Source organism: Equus przewalskii, chromosome 5 (genome assembly GCF_037783145.1).
Source record: "Equus przewalskii isolate Varuska chromosome 5, EquPr2, whole genome shotgun sequence".
NCBI lineage: Eukaryota > Metazoa > Chordata > Mammalia > Perissodactyla > Equidae > Equus > Equus przewalskii.
In genome coordinates, this window is record NC_091835.1 from 23,727,610 (window position 1) to 23,747,178 (window position 19,569).

Below are 19,569 nucleotides of genomic sequence, written 5' to 3' on the forward strand. Positions count from 1 at the left end.
TGTTCCCAAAATTATTACCTCTGTGTTACTTGATCCTCCTTTGCCTTCTCAGCCATCCAGCACCTACTCGTTGGGTCCCTGTGTTAAATTAGTTCCATTAACATAACTGGTGTACTTTCTTTTCTCCTGACTGGACTCTGGTTGGTACACTGTATCACGATTTAAAAATATATTTTGATAATGTATTTCAGAAGAACCCAGTTCCTTTGTAACCGTGTATACTTTGTTTTAAGCACTTAAAAATATTATTCTGAGCATGGCCACCAGCTTCCCCAGCCTGCCTAGGGCATGCAGTGCACAGAGGGGCAGCCAGCCTAATGAATCGCACTTTCCTGGGTTAGGTTTAAAAGCAGCTGGGAACACAAAACACAGAGGTTTTTCTTTCTGTTCTTCCTTCCTTTCCTTTTAAATAAAGTTATGGAGGAAAATGAACTTTGAGTTATGCTCCCCCCTTTAAAAATAATACATGCTCATAGAGACAATGTCAGAAAACCAGAAGGAAACAAAAAGTTATCTGTATCCTCATGATAACCTAAAGACAAACGTGGCTCTATTTTGATGTATTTCCTCAGGGTCTTTGTTGTTGTTTATTTTTGCATAGACATTATTGGGGGTTGTATGTACCCACGTGTGTGCACTCAACACTGTCATAAGCATTTTGCATTCCATTACAAACTTATCATAAACACCATTTTTATAGCTGGACAGGATGCCGTAAGGTAGATATCCCAAGATTGACTTGGCTATTTTCTTATGATATAAAGCTTTTAACATACATTATTTTTTTATTGTGGTAAAACATGCATAACATAAAATTTATGGTGTAACCATTTGTAGGTGTCCAGTTGAGTGGCATTAAGCACACTCACGTTGTTGTGCAACCATCACCACCATCCATCTCCAGAACTTTTCCATTTTCCTAAACTGAAAGTCTGTCCCCACTGAACACTAGCTCCCCAGCCTCCCCTCCCCCAACCCCTGGTGCCCACCATTCTACTTTGTCCCTCTGCATTTAACATAAATTTTTACTATTGTCTCTTCCTTTTCCAATACAAGGTCACGGTAAAATGGCTTAAATGTACATACTCAGTGTAAGCAGTATTTGCCTGATGCCTGCCTGCCCTCCTTTCCTCATTTTTTTAAATTAAATTAGCACCCATCAACATAGGATGCCATCTTGCCAGTCCTCATTGTTCTTATTTTTCTGATGATATCCGAAAATTCATGTAGGGACATGATGACTTCAGTCTTTCCATTTCCATGAATTTTGAATGTAGAGACAAGCTTGTGGTAGGAAGATGGTTTTAAAACAGAGATGTGCCCTGGTCGCATTCTCTGAAGATTCCTTTCCACGCAGATTTCCTAATCTTTTGTGTGGCCAATTTCATGTAGAGACTGCTGGAACTCACACGGTCTGACTTCTGTTTTCTGGGGAAAACTCTGCCCTGACTTTCCTCTTTCTCGTTCTGTGGTATTGCATAAACAAAAGAGTAAATTTGGATTTTTAAAAAATTACCATTTAAAAAAAATCATGGTAAAATACATGTAACAGAAAATCTGCCATCCTAATGATTTCTAAGTGTGTAATTCAGTGGCATTAAGTACATTCACAGTATTGTGCAACCAACACCACCATCCATCTTCATAGCTCTTTCCATCTTCTCAAATTGAAACTCTGTCCCCATTAAACACTAACTCCCCATTCCTCTCCCCCAGCCCCTGGCAACCACTTTTCTACTTTCTGTCTCTGTGAATTTGACAATTCTAGGCATCTCCTGTGACTGGGATCATACAATATTTGTCCTTTGTGTCTGGCTCATTTTACTTTGCATAATGTTTTCAAGGTTTTGCCCATGTTGTAGCATGTATCAGAATTAAAAGAAAGGCCCAATAATATTCCATTGTATGGATATACCACCTTGTGTTTATCCATTCATCTACCAGTGGACACTTGGGTTGCTTCCACTTGTAAAAGAGTAAATTGGATTTTGTATTAAATATGAATTAGAAATTTTAACGTGGACTAACATATGATTAAATGGGTGCTAAAGTCCCTTTTTATCATTATGTTATCTGATATTATTAAGCCAACATGAAACCTCCCGCCCAGGCTCTGTGAAATTGCTCACCTGTGGCCACCAGGAGGCAGCTGTTGGGGTTCGACCACCCCGCCCAAGCCTGCCTGTTTCTCTCAGATTTCTCCTGTTCCTCACTGCTTACATCCCTTTGCCTTCTTCCTGAGATAAGGATGCTAAAAGATAGAGATGGTTCAATTATATTCTATTCTAAACATAGGACATAGCTTTTAAATAATCATAGAATATTAGAGCTGAAAACTGTGCGTATTTTTGCCTTTTTAATACTCTTAGTTGCCTCTCTGTGGGCAGATAATTTCTTCTTTTTCAAAAATCTATGCCATAGGAAAGTCTCTTCACCAAAAAAGAGAAGTTCATGGCTTCTATTGCCTAATGCCGTTCTTTGGAGATGCAGTCATGTCTCCTTATCCGGCTCAAGAAGTTCAAGTCCAGCCATCTAGATCATAAGTCTCAACTAGGAAGTGTCTGGCTGCCTGAGAGGGAGTAACTGTCACAAAATTCAGTCCTCTTGTGATAGAAAAGAGCCTCATGACTTAGAATTCCAGTTGATATTTCGGTTCTACAAAATATATAAAGAACCCATACAACTCAACAACAAAAATACAAACAACCTGACTGAAAAAAATGGGCAGAAGATATGAACAGATGTTTTTCCAAAGAAGATATATGGATGGCCAACAGGCACATGAAAAGATGCTCAACATCACTAATCATCACGGAAACGCAAATCAAAACTACAATGAGATATCACCTTACACCTGTCAGAATGGCTATAATTACCAAGACAAAAAACAACAAATGTTGGAGAGGGTGTGGAGAGAAGGGAACCCTCATACACTGCTGGTGGGAATGCAAACTGGTGCAGCCACTACAGAAAACAGTATGGAGATTCCTCAAAAAACTAAAAATCAAAATACCATACAACCCAGCTTTACCACTACTGGGTATTTATCCAAAGAACTTGAAATCAACAATTGAAAGAGACTTATGCACCCCTATGTTCACTGCAGCATTATTCACAATAGCCAAGACGTGGAAGCAACCCAAGTGCCCATCAACTGATGATTGGATAAAGAAGATGTAGTGTACATATACAATGGAATACTACTCAGCCATAAAAAAGACAAAATCGTCCCATTTGCAACAACATGGATGGACCTTGAGGGTATTATGGGCGAGATAAGTGAGATAAGCCAGATGGAGAAAGACAAACACCATAAGATTTCACTCATATGTGAAAGATAAACAAATACAAGGACAAAGATAACAGATTAGTGGTTACCAGAGGGAAAGGGGGCTGGGGGGGTGGACATAAGGGGTAAAGGAACACATATATATGGTGACTGGCAAATAATAATGTACAACTTAAATTTCACAATGTTATAAACTATTATGACATCAATAAAAAAATAAGTTACAAAAAAAGATATTTCGGTTCTATGGGTTTCACAAACTTATATATTCCCCTGCAGGAGGATATCCAGTGCAGGCTGTGCTGTTCTGAGCGGCAGACATAGAGGCTGAGATAGAAGCCCACTGTGGGGGGCAGGAAGGCAGATAGGGAGAGGCCAGTAATCTGGGACAAAAGTTAACTCCCACATCCCTTTGCAAACGGTGACTGGATACATCAGATTTCGATTAAATGCTCCTTGAACAATTTTGTAACATTGTGCATTATATAGACCAAAATCTCCTCTATACTTACAGTTAGCATTTCATTATTCAAATACTGATTAAGAATAATAACTCATTTAATCCTTATAAACCCCATGAACTAGGTACCATTATTACTCCTATTTTATAGATGAGGAAACCGAGGCACAGAGAGAGCTTATGCAACTTGCTCAAGGCCAACAGCAAGTTTTAGGCTTCAGTCCAGCCATGTTGGCCCTAAAATCTGAGCTCAGCATCCTGCCTGCACGGTGCCTCTCCCTGCAGAAGACAATTGTATTCTAACACTAACAATAGTAATTAACTTTTCACTGACTTCAGGACTATTTCTTCTCCAAGTCGCTTTGTCCATTTATCTTTTATTGGTCAGATTGGATCGTAGCCTTTACAAGACTGTCTTGTTCTGAGACTTGTAATTTGTTTCCCTTCAGATGCCCTACCAGGTGACTGAGAACAGAGTCTCTGTTTACTTTGTAGGCAATTTTAATGCTATTTAAATTGTAACAAGCCTCCTGTGAGTCCTGTCCTGTGTTATTACAGTGCAAGCACTAATGCACAAAGTTGCCACCTTTCTTGTCTCCCTAATTATAGAGCATCCAATTTAAGAACAGCCGGGTATACCAGAGCTGCTGTAACATTGACGATGGGAGTTCTGATGTTCAGACAGGATAAAGAAATCAGCAATGTAACTACTGATGGATGAAATCTGTAACTACTTGCAGATTATGTATATGTCTAATCTGAAAAATCAATCTAAAACTGAAATCATTTGTAATAATAGAAACAAAACCCATCACATTCTCATATCCCACAATAATGACTTTTTTAATAACAGAAAAAAAGATAAGATCTCATTCCAAATAGCATTTAGGAATAAAGAAATATGCAGGACCTGTATGAAGACAACTATAACAATGTACTGAAGGACATCTCAGATTTAAAAATGGACAGAGAGAGACTTGGTTTCTGAATGAGAAGACTCAATGTTGAAATATATTCATCCATCCCTAAATAACTTATCAATAGAATGCAATTCAAATAAAACCCCAGCTTAGGGGACAAGGTTGGTTTAAAGTTTAACAAGTGGACTCTAAAATTAATCTGGAAAAATAAATAGTGAGACCAGCCAAGAAGTTTTTGGAAGAGTATTGAAGGTGATTTTCAACTTTTTTTTTTTTGTAGCCGACAAGTTCTTTGTTCAAACAAAATCTTACCTCGTTAGTCAAATACTTCCAGTGAGTCCTTCACTGCTTCCTGAGTAAAGTTCAAATTTCTTAACCTGAGTATTGTTTAAAACAAACAAACAAAAAAAAACCCAGCCTTCTAACCTTACCTAAAAGTATTCTGAAAAGCAATAAAATTCCCATGATTCCGTCACTTAAATAGAGCAACTGTTTTGTTTATTGTGTTTCCTTCCAGTCTTTGTCTATATGCGTGCATTTTTACCTAGTGGTGGTCATAAGATACTTGTCTAAGAAGCAAGAATACCAAAAGCCTGGCTTTGGGAATAGCAATGAAGCAATGCCAAAATTCAGGGCTTGAAGGGGGGCAGCTGCCGGAAAGAGGGCCAAAGCTCCTGGAGCAGCCCAAAATGCTGATTAAAGCTTTAACTCCAGGCCAGGCCGGTTAAGTGACATTGAGATTCTACCTGTGGCTTCTTGAAATCTGTACGAGAACTGTAATTCTGGAGTCCCTTATCTTGCAGGAAAAGTAATGTGTGGACTTTAGAAGAACAGACAGACTGTGCTGTCAGTTCTCGGCAATGACACTTCGTGACAGGCTGGGGTCCTGCTGCTGTCTGCCGTCCAGTCTCCCATCTTACACAGGAAGCTGGAAGAGGGCACAGGGGTCGTTGGAAACTATGAACTAATAAGCAGCAGAGCAGGGATTCCAACCAGGTTTTCTCCCACGCCTCTGCGCTGGACATCTGAGGGCTTTCTGCAGGATCCCCGGCACTCTGTGCAGACTGTGCAGGAGGCTGCGATGCCAGCAGCCCTCACTCTCCAGCACTGACTCTTTTTGCACGGGGCCTTCCCAGAGGTGCCGAGACGCAAACCTCAGCTCTTTGACCGTCTCACTTGCAGTGTTGTTTCTTCCAGCCCACTTTCGAGATCACACCTTCGGTTTTGGCGTGACCACGCTACCTCTGAAATCTCAGCCTTGAACCCCCGCCCTGTGGCCCCCACATGGTGTGCAGTGCTGAGTTTTTTTGCTCTTCCTGACAACGATAACTAGCCCCGCTTTGGAGTTCTTGATGAGGAAAGAGGGCCACCGATGTTAGAGGATGTGTTGAAATATTTCTGTCTTGACCATTACTTCTGTGCGTGTTTAGCTATGCTGGGGCGTGGCTTCTCGGTGTAAGTTGATAAGTGAATGTGCTTCTACGATGTGGGCGCCTTGGATGAAGGTACAAGTCCCTCCAGATCAGAGGTTCTCAACCCTGGGGCCATGTTGCCTCCCAGGGGACATTTGGCAATGTCTGGAGACATTTTGGGTTGTCACAACTAAGGTAGAGAGTGCTCCTGGCATCTAAGTGTGTAGAGACCAGAGATGCTCTTAAGCATCCTTTGATGCACAGGACAGCCGCCAGACAAAGAATTATTTGACCCAAAATGTCAGTAGTGCTGAGGTTAAGAAACCCTGCTCTGTATTTATATTACAGTTTCCCCATAGAGTCTAATCCCACATTTCATACGGATGGATGTGTCCACTGACGTGAGGATAAGAGGACGGGCCTTGAGTATCATCTGAGCAGCTGAAATCAAGCCCCTTGTCAGAGCAGCATTGGAGAACGTCCAGTGGTCTTCAGATGCCACACCCTCCCATTAATCAAAGGCAGGTTGAAGCTGCCCCGTGAGGCGTCAGGTATAAAGGTGCCTTTAATTGACCTCTTTGCTGGTACTCGGAGATGACGTGGTCAGGAGTGGCTATTTCATCTCCAGTTATTCCAGAATTTCCACTCTTGTGCCAAACATGTCTCTCCCACTGCTGTTCTTGGCTCTTCCTTAAACTGCCCTTGAAGTTCATCTAAAATCTTCATTCTTCGAAGGTAAGCCTTTTCTATCCTATGTGAAAATCTTTTGTAAAGATAACCAGTGCATACAAATTGGTGATAAAGAGGTTGCTTGTAATCCGGCACTGCTCTGGAGTCTAGGAGTTGACGGCTTTTCTTTGAACTCTGTTTCGGGGCCACAGAGCAGAGGCGAAGCCTCATCCCTTAGGGTTTCGGGCCGTGCTGACGGGGGTTACAGGGCTTCTGTTCCTTTCAGGAAATTCTTTTTCTTAGATTATCTTAGGGATGCTGTTTGAGCATCCTGAATGTCTGTCCCTTAGGTTGGAAGGTTGCTCACTTCTGATGTTTTTGTCTTTTCCTTAAGTCAGCTCGTCTTCAACTCACACTGTTTCGCAGAAGTGCCTGCTTTTTAAACCTTTGAATTCATAAGTGCCCTGAAATTTCCCTGTTTGATATGAGTACTATTTAAATTCCATTTATAAAGTCCTGTGTCCCCCACACTTCCTTTCTGTGAATGTCATCTGTCAATCACATGGGTAGCCTGATAGATTTTTCTGGATTTCAGCTAACAGGGTCCAGATTTGTTTCCTGGCTCTGACTGTTAGGAATATTCTATCTTTGCTAGAATGTTAAACTCGTAGGCAGGATTACTGAGGCCAAAGCCAAATAAATGGGTGGGTATCTGGAAAAAATACTGCTTTGGTTTATTTTTAATCATTTTCTATTCCTAAGTATACATTGAAGCATTTTATTTATTTCTTATCAGGGGGATGTTCTGCCCGCTAGTGAAATCAATTGCTGAGTAAAGCTTATTTTCCCGTGTCACTATCTATTCCGAACAAAAGCATTTTAAAGGGACTATTCTGAAAGCATGTAGAGACTTTTTTTTCTTTGCATTAGAATTGACTTCAGGGGATTTTTCAGAATTTATTCCTATATGGCTGAGAAATACACAATGGATTTTAGTTGTTTTGGTCTCAATGTTTTAAGAAAATAATCGGTTGATATTTGCAGTGCGTTGTGTTCATGAAAAACAGAAGTGGTTTTCCTGAGAGATGCTTCATCGGCAGTGTTTGTGGCCATTTCCTTGGTTACGATGTGTGGGAGCTGTTCTGTGACCTCTCAGATCCCTGGTCTGGCCTTACAATCACCAGTTTTGGGGAATGGATTGGAAAATGGATACATTTTTTTTTTCAGGATTGCTATGGACTTATTCCTGGACATTTCTGGAGAGGGACTTAATTCCAGAGTAAAATAAATTAGAAATGATTTTAAATGTGGGTCAGATTTTACCCTGCGCCGGCATTGCTGGGTTTTCTGGAGCTCTGTGGAAGGGCTCTGTGCTCAGGGACTGATCACAGCATCCTCCTGGCTGGGCCAGAGGCAGCTCTGGGGCAGGTCCTTGAATTTCTGTTCCTCCTGTTCTCCATCCTCCCTAAGCGCCGTGGTCCACGGTCCCTGCTCCTGGACTGTGCTTCATGTTATCTGCCCTCTCCTGGCCACTTTGGTTTTCTCATACCCATTTAGCCCAGAATCAGGCCAAATTTTGAAAGCCCATATGCTCCCCACCCCACCCCGACCGGCCCCCCTGCTCATCTTGTCCCCTAGTCATTGGTCTGTCTCTCTTCCCCATCCTACTCCATTTTTTCTCACTCCCCTTTGACTCCCACCTTTCACCCTCTGAACTGGCTCAAGTCTCTCCCATACTTAAAAACAGGGGGACAAATGAGCAAATCTTCCCTCCACCCAAAACTCTGCCCTGACCCTGCCTTCCTCCCAGGCTGCAACCTACCATTTCTTCTACATGAACAAATTGTCGAAAATGTTTAATTGTATTATTTTAACACAGCATGCAATAACCAATGTTTTTCTAGTTGCAAAGTAAAGGCTTTCTCGACTCTGTTCTCTTCACTCCATCTGCCTCGTTTAAGACCCACATTCACACCGGCCTTCTGGGAACTTTCGAGAATGATGGCTTCCAGGAGACGCCTCTACTTTCTGTTTCTCTAACCACATGTTGTCTGTCTTGGCTTGTTCTTTCCCGACCTCTTATTCATTACATGTAGGAGTCCTAAGATTCCTTCCTCCAGCCTCTTTTAGATGCATGCCACCAACTTTATCATCACCTTGAACCAATTGACCCTTCTGCTGCCTACTGCTGTTGGACACCTCCACCAAGGCTTTCTGCCCTCGCTTAAAACTCAGCCCAACCAAAACTCAAACTCGTCACCTTCCAGAGAAAATCCAAAGGGATTTTTTTTTAATCTATTAGATAAAAAAGAAGTGTGGATCATGAATCACTTTGAGTCACTGGGTACTAGGTAGTTATATGCAAAAACAAAACAAAAAATTCCTAAGGACACACCATTTTTAAAAGAGAGTTTCTATTCCCAATTGCTACAAAAATATAAAATACTTAAGATCACTGCGAGTTAATGATAACCTGTCAAAGTCCTCATTTTATTAGGAGTGTGCCCACTGTGTTCCGAGGTGAGAACATGCTCCCATTATGAAAGAGCCTGCTCAGAGTCTGAGGGGAGGGGAGGGGAGAGTGAGTACTGGGTGATAGGCAGATATGGGAATGAAGTACGACCCCCCAGCACAGGGTGAGAGCTTAGTAAACAGGAGCTCATAACTGCTCACTGTTGCTTTCCAGCCATTCTCTCTCCTAGATGCTTCTGTCCACCGGAGGCAGTCAGGATCCTGACCCGTGGGCCAAGTTCACTGTGGGCCAGAGCTAGGCCAGCTGACTGTGGGGATAGCTTTCTCTGCAGACAGCAGAGTAGGTCTGGCTCCCCCATTTGATGCTCCTACCAATGCCCCAGGTCTTACTGAGAGAGCCAGCTACGGCATTGACCTGGGTGCTTGCACTGCTTTGCCAGCACCCCTGGAGTGGGGGATGTTGTTACTGGTCTAGGCTAAGTCCAGGAAACAGCTAAGGACATTCCCAGAGCCTGTCTGTTGAATGCCTGTTCCCAGTGAGGACCCCTGGGTGGCTGTCAGGCAGTACACTGGATGCTAAGAGCTCAGACTTGTAGTGGGGACTTGGGTAAAAAGCCTGGCTCTTCCACCGTGTGTCTGGACAAGTTATACAACTTTTGTGGGCCTCAGGGTGTGCATAAAGTACTTTTGTAAACTGAAAAGTGCTGTGTAAATCTGGATAATCACTTCATGAACCACCTTTATAATAGGAAGTGTTTTTCCATATTAGTCAAAAGGATCCATATAAGGCAGTAACATAAATAAAAGCTCATGGTTTGTAGAAGTAATCTAGACATGTTGATTTTCCTATCAGCAATGTGGCTAGTGATTCGTGTTCATGGAAAACAGATGTTACAGCTGTGATTGAGAAGAATGGTTTCATGCCAGTTATCCCAGAGCCACTGCTCTCGCCCGTCCGGCCCCTGCTCTGTGCTGCGGTCTCTGGGTTTGTCTCCGCAGCTCTAACACTTAGAACCAAACCACAGCAGGAGGCGAAGCTGGTGACCCTAGCAACAGACCGGCGCCATGGCGACCAGTAAACTGAGTCTAGGTGTGGCCCCAAATTGGTTATCCATTCTGGCATTTGCTTGGTTAGCTATGACTCTCATGTTCCTAGAACAAAATTAGACCTTTTTCTGCTTTTCTCGGGAGTCCCTTGAGAAATTAAGTTCCTGAATACAATCTTATTTTACATCAGAGAATGGCTTTTCAGATTTCGGGCATTTCATTTTTGTCAAGAGGGCACAGAGGACCACACGCGCGGTGGCTTTTAGGAATGCGCGAGACAGTCAGAGCTTCCACCAATCTCCAAGTGCCTTCTCAGTGCAGAATGCCTGGGCTTAAATAGTGACTGTGTGTTTGCAGGTCATTAACTGCCCGGCAGCCTGGAAAGGGCCAGAATTTCAGAGGCAACCTGTTAGAAGTCCATCCTGAGCAATAGAAGGGGAAAACTGAACCTGTGTCACTGACCTCACACTCTTTGCATGAAGACCCTGAGCGCACGCTGGTGCAGTCCAGATGCATGGCCACCCTTCCACGTGGCTCAGACCATTCGAAGGCGCCCTGGGTTTCTTCCCTAACCTTCCTGAGGATGGAAGCCTGGGGCTTCCTGTCTGATTTCTTCTCGGCTGATACTCTTAGTGGTTTTAGTTTTGTCTCTGTCAAGGTAAAGGGTTTCTATTACTCTGCCAAGCGGCCTTGAGAGCTGGCATGGAAACCTGGTGGGCCTCCACGTTTCCCACTCTACAAAAGGTCACTTTTCACAGCCACAGCCCTTCATCTGACTTCTTAGTGGACGTTCCTAGTGCCAAGTCTGTAGGTTCCTGTCATTCATTAATCATCCTCATAAGCGGCCTTGCTATGAGTTAAAAACAAACAAACAAACAAACAAACAAGGCCTGCCTTGGACGGGTTGTCCATGAGGGGCCCTTTTCCTTAGAGAGCTATTTAATGAACAGAAGGCAACTAGACCCTTCACACTTTATTCTTGAGGGCTCAGGAGCTAAACAACACCACCGAGAAGTGTGAATTCAGCACTCCACTTACAATACAGACTTTGACATCCGCCCCACAGCTGGGAGGGGTCTGAGGCTCAGCCACCTAGCAGAACAGGCCAGGGGAAGCACACGCCAGAATGTAGCAGCCTGCCGTCTGGGATGTCAGAACCTCAGTTTTCTCTAATATGCTGCTACTTAGTGGGATAAGAAACCTCTGGTGCACTCACTTACTATTATTATTTTATTGCTGGTCTTGTTAGTTTCTTCCTGGGACTAAGATTAGCTAGTTGCTTCTCACTCCATGACAGCATCCTGCCACCCACGACTTCTGCAGCCGGCCCCTCCCACAGCTGTGGTGGGGGTCTGTGGGTTTATTCTCTTTCCTGGGGCTGCCCCCAGTCTCTCTGGGTCATCCCCCCCGGCTTGGCCATTTTAACCCGATGTTACCCAGCTTCCTTCCTGCTGTGGAGGAGGACAGGAAGGCCTGGGCGCCCTGGGTGGGGGCTCTCCGGCAGCAGAGGGAAGAGAGTGGGCTGAGAGGCAGCAAGACAGGGGCGGCGTGCATTTTCATCTGCCTAGCAAGGCAGTTCAGCCCCCTGTGCTCAGCGGGGCCTGCGTGTTAGTGCCTCTGGCCCTCCTCTGCCCCGTGGGCACCATCCTTATCATGGGCTTGTTTCAGATGAGACCCAGACACAGCAGCTAACTTGCTCACGATCCCACAGTAAGTGGCAGAGCCAGAAATTGAACCCGGTGGCTGAATTCTAGAGCCCACTTACTCCACGTCCTCTCTAGGTGGTTTTCCTGAAGCTGATAACTAGCTGATTGGATGGTGGCCTGGGGGGTGGGGAGAATGCAGATGTCTTCAAGCATTGCCCTGTGACAGGCACACGCCAAACGAAGCCTGTTCCCTACCCTGCTCTGGGGTGTGTGGTCCCAGGGTTTGGGGAGGCAGGTAGCTCTAGAATTTGCCTATCTAGATGGGAATATTCAAACTGATGTCTTGAAGAAGGCTGTTTTACTAATTGGCGATCCTTCTCACCTGTGAAGTTGTTACTACTACTAAAATTATAATTGCTTTCCATGATCAATTCCTCAAGTCCCATACGTGTTCGTGTACAACAGTTTAAAGTCATTTTCTCCAAATCACTTAACTTTATAGAATCAAGAATTGTCATACACTAACAAATGTATTATAGCAAAAAATCAAGTTATTCCACGGTAGGCATCTCAATCTCTTTGAAAGTTATTTTTGCGACGCTAACGCGGCTGTCCATCAAACTCGGCGCTGTGCTCACCTTAAAGTTGAAACCCGCTGACTTTCTCCCACAGCGGCCACTCCAGGCTTTACTCAGCCTCTCTCCTCCGTCGCTTCCATCCTCTCCTGGGTCAGGTCTTCCTGCCCCTCGGAACCTCTTCTCTGCCACCCGCCCTCGGGACAACCCCTTCCTTCCCGAGCCCCCTCCTCAGGGGCCCCGGGTGCCCGGAAGGTGGAAGGTGAGCGCACACAGGCCATGCGCTCACATGTTACCGAGAATTAGGTTACGGGGGCAGAGAGTGAGAAACTGGGGATTGTTAACATTTAAATGTGAATCTCTGGTCTCCCAAGACTCGGGAACCCTTAGCAAGGAAAGAGGCCAAGGAACTCTGTGGGAGGTTCCCGTTTTGAGGCGGGGAGGTGGTCTTTCTGAGAAGGGCCTGCAAAAATGTGTCTCCAGGGCCTGGGCAGGAGGGGGCCTGGGCAGGAGGGGGCCCGGGCAGCCTCGACACAGGATAAGAGGAGGGGGCGCAGGAAGGTTCCAGGCGCCGCAGGCACCCGGCTTGCCCAGGACAGATTGACGTTCTGATGAAAATGCGCGTCGCTTCCTTCCCGTCGCTTCCGTCCCGGCCTGGCGAGGTCAGGAAACGTCTCGTTGCCTTGCCCGTGGGACTTTTAAGGAAAGAGCGCCGCGTGTCCCGCTGCTGGAGGAGGCGTGTGCTCTCCGCGAGCACGACTCTCCGCGCCGACCCCACGCGGCGCCCGGCGGGGACCTCGGCTCGGCCCCTGCCTCGCACGTCCTCCCGGCCGGCCCCCGGACGGTGCAGCCCCCCGGCTCTGAGACCCCTGACCCACGCCGAACCGCCGGCACCCTGGTTCTTTGCTGCGCCCGGCTTGCAGAGGGGGAGGCCCGCGGGGGACGCGCCCGGCCCTCGGATGCTCGTTCTCCCCAGCGCGGGCCGCGCAGCCTGGTCGTCCTGGGAGCCCGCCCCTTCTCGGGGTGGCCGGCAGGTGCTGCTGTGCGCGGGCGGAGGTCGCCGCGGCCCGAGCTCAGTTGGCCTGAGGTTGGAGGACATCGCCGGGCGGGAGCCCGCGGGAGCAGGGCGCGGACTGCGCTGGGGGCAGAGGGCGGTGCCGGGCCAGGCCGTCCGCCCCGCCCAGCACCGCGCAGGCCCCGCCCCGGAGGACCCCGCCCCCGCGCAGACCCTCAGAGGCCCCTCCCCCGGCCGACTATTCTTCCGCAGCACCTCCCCCACCCAGGCCCCGCCCCCAGCGGACCCCTGCCCGCCTGGGGCTCCACCCTTCTAGCCCCTCTTCCCACGGTCTCTCAACTCGCCGTCGTTCCCCACCGCGGGCGGCCGGCCAGGGCGGGGCCGGCGGGGTATTTTCTCCCCACCGCCTTTCCGGTGGGAGCCGGAGGGGGGTGCGTAGTGACTGATAACCGCGCAGCTGGGGGGCGGGGAGGGGCGCGCGCGGGGAGCGGGGCTATGGGGGGCGCGCGGGGGACGCGGCGGGACCCCACGGGTGGAGGGCGGGCGGGGAGCGGGGGGCGGGGCGGGACCCTCGGGGGCGGGGCGCGGGGCCAGCCCGGCTCCTCAATCCCGGGTGCCTCTGCCCTGGCGGGCCGGCCCCGGCCACCTGCGCCCCGCCCCTGCGGCCGCGCCCGAGCCCGGGAACCGCGGAGGCGCGCCCTGCCTCGGGAAGGGCGAGTTCCCGTTCCGCCGCGCGGGTCTGGCTCCGCCGACAGTAACCCCGCGGCGCTGGGGATGCGGCTGCGCTGAGCGCTCGTCCGCCGCGGATCCGAGGAGCCGGCGTTGACCGAGTGTCTTTCCTGGTGTGTGAGAAGGTGGACTCGGAGCCGGCAGGATGACCAACCCTGCGGCCACGCAGAACAAGGAAATAGACTGCCTGAGCCCAGAAGCTCAGCGACTGGTAAGAGGAAAACACATTTGCGAAACTTTCGGTTCTCCCTGGAAAGTTTGGTTTTTGTTGATGTTTTAAAGCCAAGGGCAGTGGGCACCTACCGCCACAGTCGTCTGTGCCTGGTGAGGTGTGGGTGGGCGCCTGGCAGGGGACCCCCTTCAGTGAACGTCGCGGCGCGAGGATGTGCGGGTGGGAGCGGGCCCTGCTCTCTGTTCCGTGCGCTGCTGGTGTGCGCTCTCCCCTCTTGCGCGCTGGAAGGCACTTTTCACTGGACGACGCCCCTCCCCAGGACGAACCTGGTCGCTTCCCTCTGCCTCTAGTGACGGTCTTTTGTCTGGCTCTGCCCAGCTGGTGAGTCGGCCGTGGATCGAGCCAGGGTCTGAGACCCGCGAGTGGTCTGGTTTCACTGAGACCTGCTAGTTTGGTACTTTACAAAATACAGCACCTAGAAACTGGTGTCCAGAGCGGGTGCCCTCGCCCTGAGGCTGGCGCCAGCAGTGTTTGGGGTGGTTTGGAGCGCTCATCCTGCCCTGGACCTTAGGACCAGTGGGGCTGAACCCGATTTCTCCAGCTCCCTAAAGGACCCCGGTCCCCAAATCCACTTGGGCTGGTCTTCTGGGGTCTCCGGGTCTGGACAGGATCCTCCATCCGTGGAATTTCGCAGTTGTTCAGGTCAATAACCAGGATTGGGACCACGGATGTGGGGGTGATTTGGCGTTAAAATTGGGCAGGGGTGAAGTGGAGAAGATTTGTAATATAACCCATTTTCGTGCAGCTTGTGGTTGATGTGAGTGGAAATATCTAGAAGTGAAAGGGTGTAGTTTGGAAAAGAAGCACGTTAGGAAGTTAGTGCTACAGAGAGAGAGAAACCCTGGATTTCCGTTTTATGCGGTCTCTGTAGGTACCCTGATGAAAGTGTGAACCCAGCATAATCATGCCTTCACCAGCTAGGAATTAATCATCTACTGGATGGTTATGGAAGATTCAGGATGAGTAAGATTGCCCTGACCTTGGGGGAGCTTCTTGGTAAACCAGAGAGGGGTATAGAAATAGATTCTGATGAACGCACACTTGAGAGTTCCTCGTTGCTGAGGGCTGTCAGGTGGTTTTTTTAATGTCCATTTTAGTTTGCTTCTTTGATGACCTCACGTAAAGTGGGCCAGACCTTTGGAGCTGGTTTCTATCCCTTCGCCTAGTTGGTTTCTAGGGGCCCAGGGAACCTACAGAGAGATCTTTGAATCAGCATGAGGGAAGGGCCCTGGGAAGAAGGGAGGCTGGGAATGAGAGAAGCTGGTGTTCCCGAGGAGCGGCCTAGGTAACCATAGATGGCAAGAACAGGGTGATGTGGATCCCAGGCAGGATTCGAGCTCAGGAGAGGGAACTGCTGGGCAGGGAGTCCTTGAGGAAGAAAAGAGTGACCGTGGAGAACAAGGATGTGAGGAAAAGAGGCACAAGGATGTGAGGAAAAGAGGCACGGACCATCAGAGGAATGAGTAGAATTAACACTTGGCGCGATAAGGCCCCGACCACAATGTCTCCTTAACCCTAACTTAACTGGTGGATTGAGTCTGGTTGAGATGCTGCTGGAAATAGAAGAGAGGAGAGTCCGGAAGGCGTTCTGATTGAGAAGGTGCTCAGAGATTGCAGGCCCACCATCCCTTACCCCTACTTCCAGGATCCAGTAAACTCCGAACAGCTGTTATTTTGTAAGTTTGTTGCAGAATTCATCTGGCAGTGAGACCTGCCCTGGCTGGTGGGTGGCTCTTTTCAGTCTTTATCCCTTCTAGCATGAATAGTCATAACATTTCTCTGCAAGGTACTCTGTTAATTTCTGTGTTGATGTACTTGGTTAAGAGCTGTTACTCTGGGTTGTTACACGGTATATAGTGCTTGCATCTTATCAGCCTTCTAAAATCTGAAAATGTCGAACTCTGAAAGACGTTTAGTCCCAGGGGTTTCTGATAAGAAACTGTGAACCTGCAGGAGTTTTTTGGGTTTTTTTTTTTTTAGTAAATAGTAGCAAAAACTTTTTTAGAGTGGGACATGAGGAACAGAAGTAAAACTGGGTCCCTGTTTTATGAGGTTAACGGTTCGTTGAAAAGGAAACATGCTGAGTGACCAGTAGGGCGGGCACAGGTGGGGGTGCCTTAGAAGGCAGTCACCCAGCAGCCACCCAGAGCCATACAGTGTTCTAGCTGGAGACTGGTGGGCATTTCAAACTGGTTTGTGCCAGTTTGTGTTCTGCATTAATGGCTCTGTGTCCTGGGAACAGGGGTCTCCGGGGGAGAAGGAGGGCTAGGGCCACAGGGTTTGGCAGGATGGGGCTGATTCACCAAGCTCCACCTCACCTAGCAAAGGAAAAAGCACGATCTGAGCAGGACTCCTGGCTCCTTATACAACCTTACACAGGGTCAGCACCCGCCCTGGAGCCATATGAGAGAACAGTGCAGAAACCACATGTTTCTTTAACTTTTGTAACTTCCCCGTGTTTGTGACGGGTTGTGTCACCTCTAGTCCGTTTCCGCATACTGATCAGCACTTACAAACGACCAGTCCCATCCTGAGAGAGGCTGTCAGGGTAGAATGTGGACACCCACCTCATTGTCGGGACCCGTGCCAAGGTCCCCAGGTCTTGGCAAGCAGGAGCGTTGACAGTGTGGTGGGAGCAGTCCGTCTAAAGTGGCTGTTCCTTCTGGCCTCAGTCTGAGATGCTGAGCACTGGAATCATATGGTTTGTTTTCAATGGATCATTTCCCCGGGTAGTTAAGATATAAAAACAGTAAATGAGGTCTTTTTCATTGTATTAAAAGTTCCCAATAGGGCAAAGATGGAGACCAAATTTCCCTTTTTCTTTGCGAGTTAGTTTCTGTTTAGCCTGAACTAATATCGCATAGCGGAAGCGTCCTTACAAATTTTTTTTAAAACCCTGCTGTCTAACTGCCATTACACTGAGCACAGGAAATCGTGTTATTTATAGTTGTAAAACTGTTTTCAGGCAAAGTCGATTGGAGTATCACCTGATTCAGATGAGGTTCTTATCTAGTTTCTGCAGAATTAGGAGGCGAGGTGTTGGTATAATGTGTTTGCTCCTCAAAAGGCAATGTTCAGGAGGCATTTCTTATCCCGGAAAAATCGGACTGTGTGACTCAGCGAAGGAATTGTTTATGACTAGTTACTCATATGCCAGTGTTTCCAAAATATCTGTTCAAATTTAAGAGTCTTGATCTTGGAGCCCCAGAGGCCATGAGGTTCGAATTACTAACCTGCTATTGACATAAGCCTGTTACATTTCACTATATGTTAGACATGGGGGAGGGAGAAGAGGAATTTTTATGACCTTCCTGTTTTTACTCTGGGCCACCCAAATTCTAGTTTGTTTGTTTGTTTTTAAATAAAGAAGCTTATTTTCATGGGATGGGTTGCCTAGAACTTTCGTTATTCAGACTATCTAGATAAAATTAAGTCAATTAACTTCTTTCTCCGAAGTTAAACAAAGCGTAATGTTGACTACATCCAAGATTTAATAATTCAAAGTTGCCATCTGTTTGATTGCAGACCGCTGCTGAAATCCCCTCCCCCCAGCCAGACTCCAAAACAAACCACACACACACACACACACACACAAACACACACACACACACACACACACACACACCCCCAACAACACAACTGTGTATTCTGAGACTCATTCATTCATTTGAGGGAGGGCCAGAGTTCCAAGAGGTTTTCTCCTTCACTGTAACTTGACAACTTTAAAGCCCATTCGTAAGTAGTTTTGCCTTGACTCTGAATGCAACTACTTTGTAGTAGAAAAGTAACAATTTAAGTAATTTAAACTATAGTGAGGGTTTACTTTAAATTTTAACCCAAACGTTTCATCTATATGTCTGTGTGATGGAGCTTATCAAACCAACGTTGTTGGATCCTCAGCCCCTTTTATCTGTGGCAGGTGGGTGTGTGATTTTCCCTGCAGAAGAGAAATAAGGCGTGCGTGGGCTTCGGGTGTGGGCTGTCACCCCAGCCTCCACCTCTCTCCTCTGAAATTGCCCCAGTGCACTTTCTCCTCATTGGTGCCTCAGCGCACTTGCCTTCCCTTGGGGCTTTTAGACTTAATCTGTGCTGAATCCACACTGCTGGGTCTGCAGCTGTTAGAGACGATGCTGTGTGAGTAGTAACAGCAGGTAACATTTCCAGCGCCTGCTGTCAGCCCTGCGTTTTCTGCAGAAGTCTTTCCCTAACGCTTGTCATAACCCCAAGAGGTAGTTTGGTAATCTCTGCCTTACAGATGAAGAGGAAGCTGAGGCTCAGAAAGGCCAGGGGACTTTCCCAAGTCCACACAGCCCACAGGCACCGGGGCCAGTTCAGACCCAGGCCAACAGCCTCGGAGCTGGTGCTGCTGACTGTCACCACTGTGCACATTGCTTCCGACAGAGTCTGGCGGACGGTCACCTGCTGCCAGCTCCTCTTCGCAGCCCGGGCCTCACAACCCCAGGATCAGGGCTAAAGGATTTCTTGTTCCTAAGGCAGCCTCTTAGGACACAAGTCCTTGCTCCCCGAATACATACTGAGAAGTCTTCATTTTCTTGAACATTTCCTTTCTATTTCTGGTAGTTTTCAGACCAAAGAACATTCACTGGACTTTATTTTTCTAAATAAGGAAGAGAATAGTAGAAATGAAAGAGCTGCAGCCGTTTCTGTTTTTCTGGGTTTTGTACCATGTGAACTTTTTATCTGTTTCATGTGTCAGCGTGCACCAGGATCTACTGGGATGTACGTCTTTTTCTGTTTTGTGTAGCTCCTGCCCCACCCCATCCAAACAGACAAGCTCGCTGAGGATAGAAGTGCTGGCTTCAGTTTCCTGCCTAGCTGGTTCTAGGAGGAATATAGGAAAAGGTGTCACTAGTTGTGTGCTGCCTAATACAGGGATGCCCTGGTGCAGCTGGAGTGTCCTGCCTTATTCTGAGAAGGAACAATTTCAGCATTTTGTGACATCTTAAGGGTGTGGGGTTTTCAGGGAAGACCCTGCATGGAGCTGGTAAGGTGAAGGGAGTGGAGCCCAGATGCGTTGGCTGGAGGGACCTGTCACCTGAAGAGCTGCACAGGTGAGGCCAGCCGTTCTCACCTGTAGTCACA

At 47.6% G+C, this 19,569-nt stretch overlaps 1 protein-coding gene and 1 long non-coding RNA gene across 51 annotated transcripts in view; one reads left to right on the forward strand and one right to left on the reverse strand.

Moving 5' to 3' along the window:
- The window catches only part of LRRFIP1 (LRR binding FLII interacting protein 1), a 138,299-nt gene that overhangs the window by 44,244 nt on the left and 74,486 nt on the right, over positions 1–19,569 (forward strand). For 6 of the 50 annotated variants that reach the window (XM_070618747.1, XM_070618758.1, XM_070618744.1 and 3 more), the window contains exons 1-2: positions 13,746–13,936; positions 14,360–14,445. The exons of 31 other annotated variants lie outside the window; for them this stretch is intronic. In XM_070618747.1, the coding sequence (XP_070474848.1) occupies positions 14,380–14,445 (66 nt within the window). In that variant the 5' untranslated portion in view covers positions 13,746–13,936; positions 14,360–14,379. Of the gene's footprint in view, positions 1–13,745; positions 13,937–14,086; positions 14,446–15,789; positions 16,143–19,569 lie in introns of those variants that run through there. 13 more of the 50 variants (XM_070618740.1, XM_070618743.1, XM_070618750.1 and 10 more) reach the window with 5 other exon arrangements.
- On the reverse strand, positions 766–13,149 carry LOC103540435 (uncharacterized). The gene is made up of 3 exons (XR_542252.2): positions 12,554–13,149; positions 2,130–2,251; positions 766–1,466 (listed from the first exon to the last, which is right to left on the reverse strand). It is a non-coding gene; the product is annotated as an uncharacterized lncRNA (long non-coding RNA).